Source organism: Falco biarmicus, chromosome Z (assembly GCF_023638135.1).
Source record: "Falco biarmicus isolate bFalBia1 chromosome Z, bFalBia1.pri, whole genome shotgun sequence".
Classification (NCBI taxonomy): Eukaryota; Metazoa; Chordata; class Aves; order Falconiformes; family Falconidae; genus Falco; species Falco biarmicus.
The window spans coordinates 42837405-42854362 of NC_079311.1; the positions used below are offsets into that span (position 1 = coordinate 42837405).

At 38.4% G+C, this 16958-nt stretch overlaps 1 protein-coding gene across 1 annotated transcript in view; it reads left to right on the top strand.

Moving 5' to 3' along the window:
• Positions 1 to 16958, top strand: part of FRMD3 (FERM domain containing 3) — a 140718-nt gene that overhangs the window by 51465 nt on the left and 72295 nt on the right. Inside the window, exon 2 of the mRNA XM_056325495.1 lies at positions 13102 to 13206. Within this exon, the coding sequence (XP_056181470.1) occupies positions 13102 to 13206 (105 nt within the window). The remainder of the gene's footprint in view (positions 1 to 13101; positions 13207 to 16958) is intronic.

Genomic DNA, 16958 nt, shown 5'->3' on the forward strand with positions numbered 1-16958 from the left:
CCACAGATGATCTGGGTGAAGAGAAGAGAAAATGTAGCCTAAGTCTGCTGCCAAATTACAAAAGGTTTAGCACAGATCTTTCGACACTGAGAGGGGAGAAAAAGAAACCTTAGTTAACTTTCTATCTTGAGGTAATATTCAGACCTGTTCAGTGCCTTAGCAAGTTGCTCGGTTTTCATCCTGACATTTGCTGTGGTTCTGCTTTTACTCGAAATATGACAGGCATTAAAGAGAGCTTCTGATGCAACTGGTGACCTAGGAACCAGCTGCACAATATATTTATGAATGTAACGGTATGTTGTAATTTTTTATGGCTCCCCCCCCAACCACCTGTGAGAGAACAGGACTTTATGTACAAAAATTTGCTTTGGTCCTTAAATACCTGTAAACAAGGTACTTTTGTGTTTGTTGGTTGGGGTTTTTTTGTGTCATCTTGTCTTGTTGTCGTCCCCCCGCCCCTGACTGACTTCTCTGGAGAGACTTGCTTAGGACAGCTATGCATTGCTTAGTTGCACACAGAATGTAGTTTTCACTGTATGGTTTTCTTACCCACCACTACCTATAGTAAAATGGATACAGGTCATCCCATTCAGTATCTTCTTCTGGTCTTTACTTGTTTTAATGAGTTTTTTTGTTCAGTTGCAATAGGCAATGTGGATAGCTGAGGGAATGTGCTGATAACTGGTAGTCAACGTGCATAAACATCATCCACATAATGTGCAATAAACTGAGTGACTTTACAATACTTTTCTTAAATGCCAGCTATGTGGAACAGCCTAGTCTACTCCCAGTGTTTAAACACATATTCAGAAGTATTTTAATTTTTTTTCCCTTTTTTTCTTCACTTTCAGCAGGGAGCTGAAATGTTATAAATACCAAAAGCAGCAAATTGTGTCCTGAATAGTGTTTCTGTGAGGTCAGGGTTTGCATTGAGCAATTGCATTGTCATTTGGTATGTAATTCAGGGCTTTGCTTTCTGGTTACTGGGTGTAAGAAATAATTTGTGGTGTCCTAGGATTTATTCCAGGGATGGGGATCTTAAAAGAGATAGGAGAGCAAGTACTGTTGAGAAGAATCAAGTGTGATAAGTTCCCAACTTAGTCAAAAAGGATGCATTTTAACAGTGTGTAGATATGTACCATGACTCAGAGGTGTGGAAAACAGACCAATTACTGAAACAGTGAAAAGCTGGGACAGTTTGCGTTTTATCTCTGCTGAGCACGTGGGAGCAGGGAGCCTGGGCACAGAACAGGAAGGTGAAGATGAATGTGGCAGAGCAAGGGAGAAAAGTGGAGTCTAGTAAGGGAAAAACAGTTTATTTGGTATGGGACCTGTAAATTATATTGCTATATTATCTTCTTTTTTGCAGCTGTGGTTAATGGAGCAAGACTGTACAACACACGGTCTGTATTTTTACCAACCATTATTTAAAATGTGTTGTGTCTCTTGTGGTGACATTTAAAAGAAATTCAGAAAGAATTTTTGGTTTAAGTCTGGATTATATTTAATTGTACTTAAAAGAGTAAAAAAACCCCAACAACTTAGTATAGTTGTAATTTTGTAAGGTGATTACAAATGCAAGGGGAGTTCCAGCTGTGCTATCAAGTGGAAGTTTTATTTTAGGTAGTGCTAATGAGACAATTGATGTGGCTTTCAAGGACTGAATGACCCCCAGAAAGTGAGAAAGAAAGAAAAAAATCAATCCAGTTTCTCATACTATCAAAAATTTGTGAACTGGAAACTTTTTTTTTGCATAGAGACAGAAGTTTATATGACACAAGAGAATGAGTTCCTGATGCCAATAGCTGGCTTTTATTAAATATTGTTGGGGTTATTGGTGTAGGGTAGGCTCTATGTCCAAGGAATGCTTCTGGAGGGTTTCTTTTTCTAGTGTTTTCAATATTCCATAAATTTGCTTTTCTGAAGATTGGATAGCTAATCTTAAAAATTTAATGTTTGTTTTCCTTCACAACAAGCATTTAACAGCAGGGATTATTGGGGGTGGGGTGGATATTGATGAAAGGTTCTTTTCTGTGTAATTATTTCTAACAGGAAAATGTATTTATGCATGTGTGTCCATAAATTACTAATTGAGTGGTTTGGAAATAGTTTTTCATGGTGAAATAATTCTTTCAGTTCACCCCAAAGAGAGTAAAGGAATAGAACACTTTGGCAAATGGGAAATGACCCAACATGGTCCCTCAAGTTAGAACATTTCTGCAGTCAAAACACCTGGGGAAAGTGAGAGAGCATAGTGCAGCATTAATAAAGACCAAATAGTTTTCTCAGAAAAGAGTGAGTTACCTTGGGCAGGTAAGGAACATGAGTATTTGAAAGAAAAAAATGTGTTTATGGATTCTAAATTAGTAATAGGTGGGAGAGCTTCTTGGCATCCTTACCCTCTTACAAGTTATAAAAACCTTTTCACATATCCTGAGCAGGTACTATGACAAATGTCCTGTGAGGTTTTAATGATACGATTATATGGTACAACTATCACACAGCTCAAGTGCATAGCATGTTGAGGATTCTGCAGTTAGCCAAAAGTTTTTTTCATCTAGGCCGTTATCACATCAGATTAGAGTGTGAGTTATACTTTCAGCTGGTTCACTGGGAGCTGTTGACTACATCGCTGTGGCTGTGGGTCTTGTCTGCCAGGAGACATTAACTGTGATTTGCAGCACTTGCAGTGATTCAGTGTGCTGCAGAATTGATATTGCCAGACTACTGGCTGCACAGCTGGGCTTGTGATTCTGGAGTAATCCACATAATGATGGATCAAATTCCTGTAGTATCTAGTCATATATTCTGTTTTTTATGTAAGGTCTTGGCCTCACACATCACTAATAGCCTTTCAAATGGGCATTAATTCAGCAGTCAGGAAATCTCCCCCTCTAGGGATTATGTTCCATGATCTTACTTTTCTTTCGATTTCCCTCCTGCCCAGTGCATGCACACCCCATGTTGTGCTTGCAGGCACTCATGCTGTATTTCCCTGTGAGAGGGGAGGAACATGGGCGTTAACCCCAAGCTGGGGGCTGAGGGACATCATCTGAGCCACTACCAGTGTTTACAGTAGCTCCCCTGCTCTGCTCGTCTCTTCTTCCAACTCACCCTTCTCTGCTGTGGTCATACTTTCCCACTTGGTGCGGAAACAACAGTGTGGCTGTTCCTGCATGACCGTCACTGTGGTTGGGGTTCAGTACATTCAGCTGAGCCCTGAAATGCAGCTGTGAAGTGGCATTCTTGCCCCTTACCAGTTGGTTGGTTTTCTTCAAGCAGCTTAACTAAGCTGTGTGACACCATGCTGATTCTTCTGCATGTGCTTGGGGAAGTGTCTTGTTTGGCTAGAAGTATTTTTTGTTGGTTTTCTTTTTTAGAATACTTATTTTTGTACAAAAATGGGCACACTGCTGTGTATCTGTTAGAAAAGGCATATTTAAAGAATGGTACTTGAAGGAGAACACAGAGGAGGCCTCATTTTCTGGGTCTGCTGAACCCACTGAGAAGATTCAGTATTGCATGGGGCCAAGGGAGGGTTGTTGACCATCACCTGTACTGGCGGACATTAGGTAATTTGGTCAAAATCCTGATTTGGCTTTTGGGTTGCTTTGTCGGTGAGGGCTGAGAACTCATACTTGAAATCTCTCATCTGCTTTGCTAGGTGTGGTATGGTGATGTGTCTTAGCTGTATCTTCCAAGTTAGTTTTGATGTCAGGGATGCAAGAGAGAAAGCAGAGTTAGCTGTGCTGAACAATTCTGGATATTGAATAAAATGATAGATTTGTTGACAGAAGCACTCAGTTCCTTTTAAGAAATCAATAGTGCCTCAGATAGCATCATGAATGCTGCACTAATGGAAGCTGTTATGAGAAGTGAACAGTTAATGCTACAAGCCTTCTGTGAAGCTGTCACTTCAGGGACATAAAACCTAAATGGTCAAGTGTTGCCTGTGTGCAGAGGGACAAATAATGATGATGAGCCATGTAAATGAATATTGCATTTGTGGTTTCTTCAGTTGCCTTCCTGCCTGGCTGGTGGTGACTTATGAGAACGGCAGTATGTGAACTATAAATACATCTTTTTGTCATTTATAATTTACTCATAGGTCAGAGTAATTTCCTTGCAGAACAGCACTGAGGTTGAGAGCTGATTGTGTGAAAGCTGTTATCTGTGCTCACTCCTGCTGTCCAAGTTTTACTGTGTAGTAGAATACAATTTTCATTTACTTAATGATTTTGCTTTTATAGTTGTTTCCATTGCATGGGACTGGCATTACTAATTTTTCTATGGTGTAATTGTTCTTTTTCCCCTTCATCTTTTATTATTTGACCACTGTCATCCTACAATAACCTCTAATTCAAGAGAGGGCAAAAATGTGCTGTTGTGTGGACAAAACTGTCCATCTGCTGCAAATGAATAGTGCAAAACTAAAGTAACCTTGAATAACCCTCTTCATTTCCCAACCGAGGTAGCACACAAGAAGTATCGTCTTTGACAAATATGTTTCTGACCTCACTACAGCAGACATTTCTGGGTAAATTTTCAATGCTGTGTATATTTAGCCATGCAGTTTCATTTAAGATTAATAGAACTTCCACACCTGCATTCACCCATACAGCCTTGAAATTGGTTTGCACTTCTTTTCTTCTCAGCATAGCCATTCTTCCTCTTTCTTTGCTTTCTCCTTTATGTTTGAAGATATATTTGTTTATTTGTTGCCCAAATGAAACAACCACAGGTTTGTAGTTGTTTGGGCTTTGGGTTTGGTTTTTTTTATATTTAGTTCCATTAATGAGTATTTGGGCCAGTTCTGTTTAATATCTTTATCAATGATCTGGACAAGGGGATTGAGTGCACCCTCAGTAGGTTTGCAGATGGCACCAAACTGGGGGGGGTGTTGACCTGCTGGAGGGCAGGCAGGCTCTGCAGAGGGATCTGGACAGGCTGCACTGATGGGCTGAGGCCAATTGTATGAGGTTCAACAGGGCTCAGTGCCGGGTCCTGCCCTTGGGTCACAGCAGCCCCACACAGCGCTACAGGCTGGGGCAGAGCGGCTGGAAAGGGCCTGGTGGGAAAGGGCCTGGGGGTGCTGGTCCACAGCCGGCTGAGCGTGAGCCAGCAGTGTGCCCAGGTGGCCAAGGCGGCCAGCAGCACCCTGGCTGGTACCAGACACAGTGTGGCCAGCAGGGCCAGGGCAGCGATGGTCCCCCTGTCCTGGGCACTGGTGAGGCCGCACCTCGAACGCTGTGTTCAGGTTTGGGCCCCTCACTGCAAGAGGGACACTGAGGTGCTGCAGAGTTTCTACTGATAATTGAGGGCTCGGAAGTTTGAGTTTCAAGGCTAATACCTTTGTAAAAGTTATGGTCTTGACCAGAGGAGTGCAGGCAGTTTGTGTCTCGGGCATGAAGTGTTCTTGTGGGCAAAGGTTATCAAAGGTTAACTGCTAAATTCCCTATGAAATAAAATGGGCATTAATTCTCTAATGCTTTCACTCATGTATTCACATCCTTTTCTTTTTTTACTCTGAAAGTCTTTCCCATTTTAAATTGTTAAATAAGATGGTAATTAAAATCTGAAGTTTTACTTCTGTTACTTTTGAGTAAGTTGGTGTTGCATCACTGTGCATTTCTACAGCATACATGTCTGGGAAGCTCTGCTGAAATGATGTTGTGGAAGCCCGGTGACTAAGGGAAATGTATTCTGGTTGCTTGTCTTATTAGGCGGCTTATTAGGAAGAGATGCATCTTTCATGGGCTTTATTCAGAAAGTGAGTAGATAAATAAGAGCAAGTACAGTTCTTCTCTGAGTATGTTTTTGTATCATATAGTGTATATTTGCTTTGTGCATTACAGTGTTGGGTTGTTACTCTCCTCCCTAGAGGATTTTCCCGTACATCCCTTCATTCTTCCCATTTATTGAGCGTGCGTCTTATTAGTCAGCTCCTTGTGGATGGTGTTGGGGCTGGATTTCCAACAGTGTAGTAGGGTGCCACTTTTTCCCTTCAGTTAAATGAAGATAATGAAAACTTTGCTACCGAGAGCACATTCTTTAATCTATTTCTGCCTGATTGGATGAAAAAGATCTGGTAGGTAAACAGGTCAAAGCCGTTTACAAAAGCTAGTTTTGTAACGTTGTGTAGTGAAATAAGTGAATTTACACATAACAAAATGTATTAAGAGACAGATTAAAAAAATCCATCCTCCCCTACATTCTAGAATTAGATGTTGATACAAATTATGGTTAGGTAATTGCCTATATGGAATAAGGGATACAATTTACAAGAGGTAATTCATGCAAAAAAAATGTATGGAAGAGGACTCTTGTAATTAAGTAAATGCCAGCTGCTTTATTGCAGTGTCATTTTTTGTTCTTTCCATGAAAAATTATTAGCACTGCTTTTTTCTCCCCCTTTTTCCAGGTTTGTAAAAATACAGGTAATTTCTCATCATAAACAAACAAATAGTCTGCCATGAATACTTTGATTCTAAAATCAGTTCCAAGTTGGGTTTTTATGAGCAAAAGTTTTTTGTCTTTTTTTTTATTTTGAAACTTGAACAACAACAACAAAGTAAATTGCAGCTGGCCCTTCTTACAATTGAGAAAATTTTCCAGTTAAATGCTGTATAATAGACCTCCAGTGTACTTCAAGTAGTTTAAAATACCAGAGGGTGCTGATTATGAGTGGGAAGGAAATCCTTTTGAAGGGCTATAGCGTTTTAGTTGAGGAATGAAACAGACATGTTTTTAACTGTTCTTTGTATTTTGAAGGCGTTATGCAATATCCAGTTCTTGTGAAACATCTGCAGAAGGATGTTCTTATCACTGCTTACAAAGGTGGAGCAGAAAAGGCTAAGAGGTTGTCTGTATATCCGTCTTGTGAGCAGTTACTATCATTTGTAATCTCAGTGAATCCATAAATCCAAAGAGCCTTAAGAAATTTGCCCGGGATGTTGGAGGTTGTCAGGGTTAGGGCTGGCACAACATTGCTGGCTTGGAGCTGAGCCCATTCCACTTCACTGCCTTTGCTTGCTGCAGAATGAGGGTTCTGTTTTTGATGTTGCTACTTGTGCTCGACTTAAAAATTCATCTAGAAGATATGCTGAAATTCTGGCATGCCAGGTTGCTTTCCCTCTCTTTTTCCTCAGACCTCGTCCCCATTCAGTTCTGAAGGGTTGATAATAAATCAGTCCCATTCCTATAGTGTGTGCCCCAGTCTGGTGGTGATGCTTAGTGAACATTTTTGCTGTGACACTGGAAATAAATGCAGATGTGATGACAGCTGTCCCCAAACCAACATGAGCAGAGAATTGCTCCCATATGTCCTTTTACAGCCATACTTCCGTGTATGCAAGCAGGCCCTGATACTGAGCTATATAGAATATCTGTCAATGAAATGGAAGATGTATGCCTGTTGGGATTCAAGGTATTTCTCTCATGAAATGGCCTAGAAGAAATATGATCTTATTACTGGAGGAGGATGTTTGAAGAGAAGTCGGAAATATGAGAGGTGGCAGTTGAGGAGGCAGTTTAACTCTGTAAATCTTTGTTGCTTTTTATCATTTTTGTCAAGTATTGTCAATAGAACTATTTCAGTTTTCAGTGAGTAAAGATGCTTTTTGAATTAGTTTTTGCCTTAGCCGAACTTCATGGTTTTGTCCATTTTTCTGATGTGGTTGGGTTTCTTTCTATGGTGGTATTATTATTATTCTCAAATTCATATATTAATTTTTTTACATCCATAGAACTTCAAAATATGTTACAGAAAAGAAGAAAACAAGCATACAAGATCAGTCATTACTCTTGCCTTGCCCAAGAGCCTGGACGTTCTATGCATTTAAACAGAAATACTGGTTGAATTGTGGCTTTAATTTACTTTTTTTTTTTTTTTTTTTTGAGTGGATTTAAGCTTAAGTAAGTACTTAAGTATGTGAGCAGCTTTGCATGGAGGGTCACTGTTGGGAACTGTTCGCACGAGTAAAGTCACTCATGGGATGAGGATTGAAATCCCTGGTACAAATAAACTCTGTGTTTATAACTCTGCACTCCTTCTTAGTAATGTCAGTGGCTTCCTGACAGAGATAAGCACAGCTGGCAGGACTTCAGTGGTTAGATAACAGAGCAGCAGCGTGGTGTTTAATCTGCTTGTGACTCTTGCTCTTCCTTGTGACGACATTAAGATTAATAGACACAGAACTCCACAGCAAAGCAGATGCAAATAGGGAAGACATTTCACTGAATGCAAGATCTTAAATTGCTACAAAAGGTTTTCCTCTCACTTTCAGAATTGTAAAAGTCACAGATGTTTACATCATCAGAGAGAGGTTAAATTGCCACAAGAAGATACGCTCTCCCTTGCTTTTTAACTTGCACAAAGAAACTAGGAATAAAAAAAGAAATCTCCACAAGCAAGCACGAGATTGGGATATTGTGTTAGACTGAAACTGTTTAAGAGCCATGGAGATCTTTGGATTCATTTCTATGTAAAAGAAGAGATACCAAGGAATTGGGTTACTCAGTCATAAATTTGCAGAGTTGCAGAAATGGAAGCCATAATACTAGTGTCTGGTAGTGAAAATGAAGCATCTCTGCAGTCTTTTACTTGGTTCCTAGAGTTAAGGAAGAAACTCAGGTTGTCCAGTGAATCCATCAATAGAGGACTCTGTATGATTATGTTTTCATGTTTTGTTGGGAGTGGAGAATGGCCCTTGCTTTGCTCGGTTCTTTTGAAACAGCTGCTAGTTTAATTTGGTACATACTTGTTTCAATAGAAAAGAAAAATTTTGATCCAGCTTAAAAAGCAGAGTTTAACAGCTATTTGCTAGTTGACCTTCTGTCTTCAGGGATCCTGTCATTTACATGGTATTATATCCCTTGCATGCATGTTGGGGTTTGTTGTGGGATTTTAGTGGTATTAAGGTCAGGTATTCAAATGCAGCCTTAGGAAAAACATGTCCAGCCTGTCTGTGCCAATTTATCTAAGCAAATCGGAGAGTTCCTCAAATTATTTATAGGAATCAACAGAAACCTATTTTTGAGCGTCTGTGTGGAATGGCTACATTATAGTTCTTTGTTTAAGGCCGTTTTAAAAAGCACTTTTCATGGAGTACGGGTTACAAGAATCTGAAAGAAAATATATCTCAGCTGAGATAGCCAGATGTTGTATTTGAATTAATAGACTTAGAAAAAAGTGGGTTGTTTAACTTGGTATTCTTTTGTTGAGAACAGTGTATTTGATTACAGTCCAAGACATTTTGGTTCTCTTGCTTACACACTTTTGAGACTCTTGTTTCTGCCTGGATTGGTCTTCTCTACTTGGGAATAGTTGATGAGTTCTGGGTGAACTGTGGTATATATAATCAAACGTTTCAGCTGTGAAGCTTTTAAAAGACTTGATCTTCACTCAGATTCCTGTGGTCTGTTGCTGACATTTTCAGTAGTGGTTCAAATAATGCTTTGTTTATGATGTCATTTTTTCATGTTCTGACAAACATGCTGAAATGTAGCATAAAAATATTATTCTAAACTGCTGAAAAGTACTTTATTGGTATAGCAGGGTTTGAGGTTTGTTTTTATTTGGTTGTTTGGGTTTGGGGTTTTTTTGTTTTTTGTTTTTTTATTTGAAGGATCATTTAATTGGAAAACTATATGGCAACTGTCTGAAATTTCAGGCAATGCTTTTTATTCATTATTCTGTGGCCCAAATCCATTCCTGTGCTCTGTTGTGGATGACTGGCAGTTCCTAATTTAATTTATTCATATTCTTTCGCAAATGAGAATAAACTTTGGATTTAACATATTCTTTTGTAATGTAATAAATGTATCAAAGAATACAGGAGATGAGAAGGATCATCAGATTCTAAAGCTCAGGAGAATTTGGAATTTTATTAGAGAAATGTAGAAAATGTTTATGGATGCTGTTTGCAGAAAACAAAATGAACAGCCATTGCCTATCTTTGCCCCACTGTCTGTGATGAATTCAGACTTGAGGTGCTCTGTGCCACATCAAGTATGTTCCCCTGTGTACACGTGATCTGAATTTTTTCAAATTTCAGGTATTTAAAAAGTCTAATAGTGGAACATTTACAACATGAGTATTTTTTATGAGAACAGTCATTACATTATGTATGTGCCCATTTAGCCACTTTTATACATCTTGAACCATTTTTAATATCTGTTAATGAATCACATGGAACTTGAAGCCTGACTAAGTAGCACGATTAACTGAAGTGTGTATTAACCAAGGGTGAAGTTATTAACTAGTCCCTTTTATTTATCTGTGGAGGGCTTAAGGATTCCTAGAGCATGAATTTAGCTTGGAGGCTTTTGTTCATTTGCTCTTTTTTGTTTGATTCATTTGCATCATCTATCTTTCAAGCAAGAAAAGTAGGGCATCAATTCATTTTAGAAAGGGAGTGTTGTAACTGGATTGAAAAACACTGTACATGGCCTAGCCTTTTATCACATTGCTTAAGAACTCAAAAAACTTATGTGATTATTTAGATGGGTGAAGCAAAGTGCTTTTTAAATGAATGGGTTAGAATGTGAACCTATAGAAGCTAATGGATTACTGACTGCTCTTCAGGTAACACCCTCTAATGTTGTCAGATGAAAATACGACTAGTCTAATTTCCTCATTTCCAGTGTTTTAAAAATGGATTTCTTTTGTACAGGGTTGTCAGTAAAATCTATTTTGATGCATTTGACTGTACCTGAGTCATCTAATAGCTGTTATTCCCCACTTCTATTTAGTTCATTGTAGATTCATCTTAAAACTGTGCAACTTGAATTTCACATCTGTGTTCAGATTTTTCCTACTGCCTTTGTATTGAAATGTCGCTGTGCAAATTTTCTCAATATTTTGATAGTCTTGCTTATCACATAGTCACAAAAGTTTGCAGACACTTCTAAGATTTTAAGCTAGAAAATACTCCATTGAGGTATGACTGTATAAGTGTAAACCTTTTTTTGTTGGTCATGAAGAAAGTGGCAGTTTTCTTTTTGTACTTTTCAATCTTTGATACTGGCTTTGCCTTTTGAGGAAGATTTTCCCTGTGCAGTCACTCGCACACCCGTACTTGTGACTGGGTACAGTATAAAAAAATGTCAGTGTATATGTTAAGCGTTCTTAACAGCAAACAAGTCTGTTCTTAAATGTCCGGAGGCTGGAAAGAAAAATTACAGAAAGAAACTTGTTGCAGCTGTATTTTAGGGGAGAAGGTAGCAGTGTAGGGCACAAAGCATGAGGCTGAGTGAGCATGTACAGAAAACAGAGAAATTTGGTTAACATACTTTGACACTGGCCATTTAAAAATAGGAAAACAAAGTACTGAAATACCATGGTGCCATCAAGGCAGGGGTATCCTCCAGGCAAGCAGCAGCATATGGAAGAGTAAGGGACACATAGTGAGGGGTAAATACATAGGAGATAGGAGGTGGAGGAAAGAAACAGTAGTTGAAGTAGATGGCTTACAGAAGGGGAAGAGAAGCAGAGACCCCACATCTAAGAAAAAGAATTAGCAATTCCTTTGTAGCTGGAAATGAATCTGGGAGGAGAGAAGGTCCGTGTGGCAGGGAAGGGGCTGGCCACAGGAGCCCTGGTGCCCTGGAAGGGCCATGCAGCTCTCTGTCAATGCCTTCACCAAGCGTGCTTCGTCTGTATGCTCGGTGATGGGAGCAAAAAGATGATAACTGTATCCATATCAGAATTCTTTATTGATTGTAAAGAAAAAAACAGAGCAGTGGTTCACAGATTGTGTTCTTTTCTAACGCTCCAGTCTTGAAGCGTGTCTCATTTTTCCTGTGGGAAGCAGTAGGTTTCACTGGACAGTGGTGGTCCCAAGGCCATTGCTTCCTCTGCCCTTTAGAGTGTGACCTTGGATAGGTTACAGTGCTGTTTTTGCCTCAGCTGCTTCTCTATGAAATGTAGGTGATAACTATGTTTAATTTTGTAAAGTACCTTGAGAAATGCAGGAGCTACCTATTCATTTTTGCTTAGCTATATGGTTTAAATTCCCTGTTAGCTTCTTGAAGAAAGGTTGAATAAGGCATAGAATTAAAGTTTTCAGGGAATCATTTGGAGGAACAATTAGGTAATTTTTTTATATAATTTGATTGCTTACCCTGTGTAGATTCTATTTTTAGACATTAAAGAGCTAAGTTCAAGTTGTTTCATGTCAGCAAAGGGTAGAGTCTTGCAAACTCGCTACCCGGTGCACAGCAGAGATGTCTTAGTGCAGGACCAGGGTAGACAGATCAAGGGAGAGAGATGTAGAGACCTGAAACTATGATGTAGTGAAACACCTTTGTCTGCTTAGAGTGGAGTGTTTTAGGAGAACAGCTTTAGCCCGGTGTTTATACTCATCACAGTTCAGAAAAAAAAACCAACAACCCAACAGATTTGAAATTTATTGAACAAATCTTAATTTCATGTAGGTTCTCTTTATCAGGCAGTAGATTAAGGAGAAATGAAACACAGGATAGAGACTGAAGAAAGCAGAAATAATGAATAAGTTTTTTAACTAACCACTGTGTATACACTAAGTTTCCTTAAGTCTATAGTTACCCAGTGACAATGCAAAGATGAAGACATCTCTTTTAGTGATTTGAGCATTTATTCCCTGTACTGTAGTGCTGTCTGGGAATTAAGGATCAGGTCTGTCTGGCTGTGGGCATTACGGAAAAATCTTGGAAGGTACTCACTGCCAAAACTGCTTGCAAACTTGGGCGATGTGAAAAAACATGGTTTGAAATTCCATACGTAAATGGTATCTATTACGCCATTATAGCATCAGGTGGAAATACAGTTACTAGTAATATGTTAAATGTTATAAATGTGCAGCTATTAGAGAGTTTTCCTGAGGCAGGAGTAGTGATGATATTTTCTTAACAAATCAATTTGTGAATGTGCAGGGAGTATATCAATCACTGATCTCCTGCATCTTTTAGAGGAGATAAATGCTCAAATCCTTGGCCTCATCTGAATAACAATAAATTTCACGTGCCATTTTCCTTGACACTTCAATTAGGTTTTTTTTAATATTTATAGACAGCAAGTTCAGAATACTCAGAATAATGTATCAATTCTTTCTCTTTTTACAGAGGGAAACTAAAGGTCAGTTTCTCATAGATCACATCTGCAACTATTACAGCTTGCTGGAAAAAGACTATTTTGGCATTCGATATGTTGACCCTGAGAAGCAGAGGGTACGTATATGAACTCTTACTACATTTACTTTTAAGTAATGTTAAACTGATTATTTTTTTCCCCAATAAGCAGGCAAGTTTTAATGCAAAGTTATGGATCTCTGAGGGCTTATGCTCTGGCCGTAATCCATAGAGGTTCTTAAAGTGGCATTATTAAATTTTCCCCTCAGTTCATGTATTTAGTTGCAGTAAATAGATATATTCTGATTTGTGTAGTTTTCCTGGCACTGAAGATAGAAGAGATCTATGGGCATGACTCAGATGTAGCACAGGGTAGCTCTAGGCTCTGGCAGTGCACTGGAATTTGGATTTCTGTTTTGCTGTAGAGTATACATCCTGAGACATGTAGGCAGGAATCCTATTGAGTTCAACAGCTAAAAGCATCATTCAGGTTCACTTTTCATAGGGCACATGGGCTTAGATATCTGTAATACACAAAATAGGTATGATTTGTTGGGTTGTGGGGGAGTCTTCAGGTTAGCTCTCCCCATGAACATCTTTACATTTGTGGAATGAAATTTACAAGCCTGTGCTCTAGGCATTTGTGTGGACAGTGATTTTTCATCTTTCTTAGGTGGAAGGTGGTCCTGCAGGTTGTACTCTGTATATGATTTGCTACTGCTACTCCTTGTTTGTTTTCAGATGATTGTTACTGTTTGAGAGCAGGAAAGGATGCAGGAGTCCTCAGACAATGGAATTCAGAACTTCTTCACTGTGTGGTCCTGCTAGTCTCAAGATTAAGGCTTGAATATGTCTTTAAATATCTGGCATCTACTGGCTTTTAATCTCTGAAGATGATCACTAGCTTGAAATGGCTATGATTCAGGATAAAAACATTTTGCTGGATATCTCTTGCTACACCCTAATTAGTTCTGTCAAAAATGATTGGGAAACACGCTCTGGTCAACCTTACAGAATTGCAATAGCTTTGCAAAGCTGCAGCAGGTCATTTCCATTGCATCCTCCTTTTAAAATTAAAATAACTAGAAGAATGATTAGCAGTTATTCTGACCAATGTACTTAATTCTTCACAATCATTAAATTTATAGAGGTGTTCACCTGGTTGAAAACAATAGGAGAAGCAGGTGGAGTGCTGGATTAGACTGTAATGAGGTAGGGCTTAATGAATACTTACTTTTGCTGAGCCTTTCTCTGACAGTCACACAAAAATTGCTACAGAAAAGCTATTTTACTTAATAGCAATCAAGAGGGGTTTTTTTTTTAGTAAAAGCTTTAATTTTTTTGGCAGAATACTTTAAAAAAGTGATGCTTCAGAAAAAAATAAAAAAAACCCACTCCTGTTGGGATGCTTGTTATATCATACCTTATATGGTTCCCATGTTTTAAAGAACTGTTAACTATATTGACAAATTCACTGCAGTACCAGTCTTGGCTTCACAGCTTACTTTTAGGTCTTATAGTGTGGCTAATTCTGTGTTAAGTTTATGAAAGATTATTATACTGAAGGTTTCTCTTAGTTAGTACTAAAAGACAATCTGAGAAAACATTTATGTTCTTACCTAAAAAATCTTAGGTCTTCATTTGCCTTTATATCCAACAACTGAGAATACTGTGGCCATCCTGTGTAGCAGGATGGCTTGTATCGACTGGCACATTCTTCAGCTGGAATTTTTTAGGCAAACTTCTCAAGCTTACATTTTCCATACATGCATTTTTAAATGCTGATTTATAATTACTCTTGTATATTTAAGCATATGGTAACTTCTCTAATAGGGTATTAATTGTTGATTTTAAACTGATGAATTAAAACATAAATTGTAAGGGTCATTTCTTTAGACTTCTTTAGATTTAAAAATGCTCTGGATGATGAATTGAAAGTGACATAAATTTTTCTCCTAGGTTTATTACAATTCATCAAAATAAGCTATTTTAATATGCAGTTATTCTGTTGTCCCTTTGTCCTGTTCTGATGGTTTTTTTTCTTTTTTAAGATTGCACTTCTAAACTTTTAGACATAGATTGCTTTCCCTCAGAGTGGATATTTCCTCTGCAACAAACCCTGTCCTAAAGACTAAACTGCAGACAAATGTTCTAATAGAAGAATAGTTCTTTTTTTTTTCTTTTTTTTTTTCTTTTTTTGACAGTTTTACATCATCTGGTTCTTTTGAATCTCTGATCTTGTTGAGGTTTGCTTACCTGAGTCTTAGCTCTGTATCACATACAGTTGCATTGATGTCTACCAGTCAGATGTAAGAAGACTGTGAAACTGTAATTACAGTTCATCTCCCATCAGCAGACTATTCTGAGCTTTTTCTGATCTTAAAGAAACATACTAACCAACAGTCTCCCAGTACTATAACAATGTGGGACTCTATGGATAAGTGTGGTGGGGCCCAAGCACTGTAGTTACATAAAGTTCATCGGCAAACAGCACAGTAGAAAAATAGAGGAAATCATGATTTTGAAATGATGAGGTAGGTGATGGCTTTTCCCACAGTTTTGTATTTTAGTAGTTCTGAGCGTAGCTACCTGAAATTCATGTTAACAAAAGCCCCTGAGATTCCAGAAGAGTAGTTGTTTAGGTCTGTGGTTATAGAGATGAGCTATAGCAAGTATAAGATGTAGCGGGGTCACAGGGGTAATGTCACATCATTGTAGCCACCTTACACGAAACAGTACTTACAGCTCTGTAGAAGAGATTTCTGAAGCTCTGTGGAATTCTTGCAGGTCCCACCAAGGAAAAAGGGAGAGACATTTCCTGCAGTACATTCTTATGGGTCTGTTAGATGCATTACAAAATGGAAACAGTAAGATCTGTATGTGGAATTCACAGAGAGCTTCATTCTAAAGTTAAATCTGGTGATTTGACTGAGAACAGTTGCTTTGAAGGGAAGTGATAATTTATCCTAAACCAGTTCAATAATGTATGTGATAATGCACTTCAGTGCCTTGTGGACAAATAAAGAGATATGGGACAATGAATAAAATGAATATTCCCCGGTCTGGTGTTGGCATGATGTGGCTATGACAAAAGACAACACTTTGTTTGCCCCTTGTTAGGATTGTATTTTCAGGAAAGTATTAAAGTCGTTACACCCTAATGAGACTGCAGTTATTCTGATCTAGACGTCTGCATTTAGGAAAGATCAGTTTAACTGAATCAGGAGATGGACTGTTAGAAAGATAAAGAGAATGGAGAACTTGTTTTTGAGATGATATTAAGAACAGCATAACCCGCTTAGTGCAGCAAAACAAAGGATAAGAGGATACGGTTATGCATGCATCAGAGTGTAAAGCAGAAAGAAAAAGAAAGTTTGAGCATGAGAGGTGGCTTCTTAATTAAGCCAATGAGAGCTGTAATGTCTGCAACAGCCATAATAGAGGCAACAGGGCAAAATTTTTAACTAGATTTGTGATGAATTTTAAGACAGATCTCTATAATTTTATGGAAGGGTTTATGTTAAACATTGATAGAGATAAAGACCAGGCATAATTTTCTGAGTTTTTTTTCAAAGAATATGTAATAAAAGCTGAAACAAGAAAGCGTAATTTTTTTTTTTACGCTTTTTGATTGATTCTGATGCAGGTAGTGTACAATTCATGTTACTTTGCCTGTTTTCTTGGAAGTGTTGAATGCCTCTGTTGTAGTTTGTATTCCACTGCATAGTCTCTGCTTCTGCACAGATAGGGCTATAGCTGTGGTTCCAAATGGAACTGCCAAAATCATGCATTTAATTCTGGCTTTTAGTGAATTATTCTTGATTGGCTCTGAATGGTAAAGTTATATGACA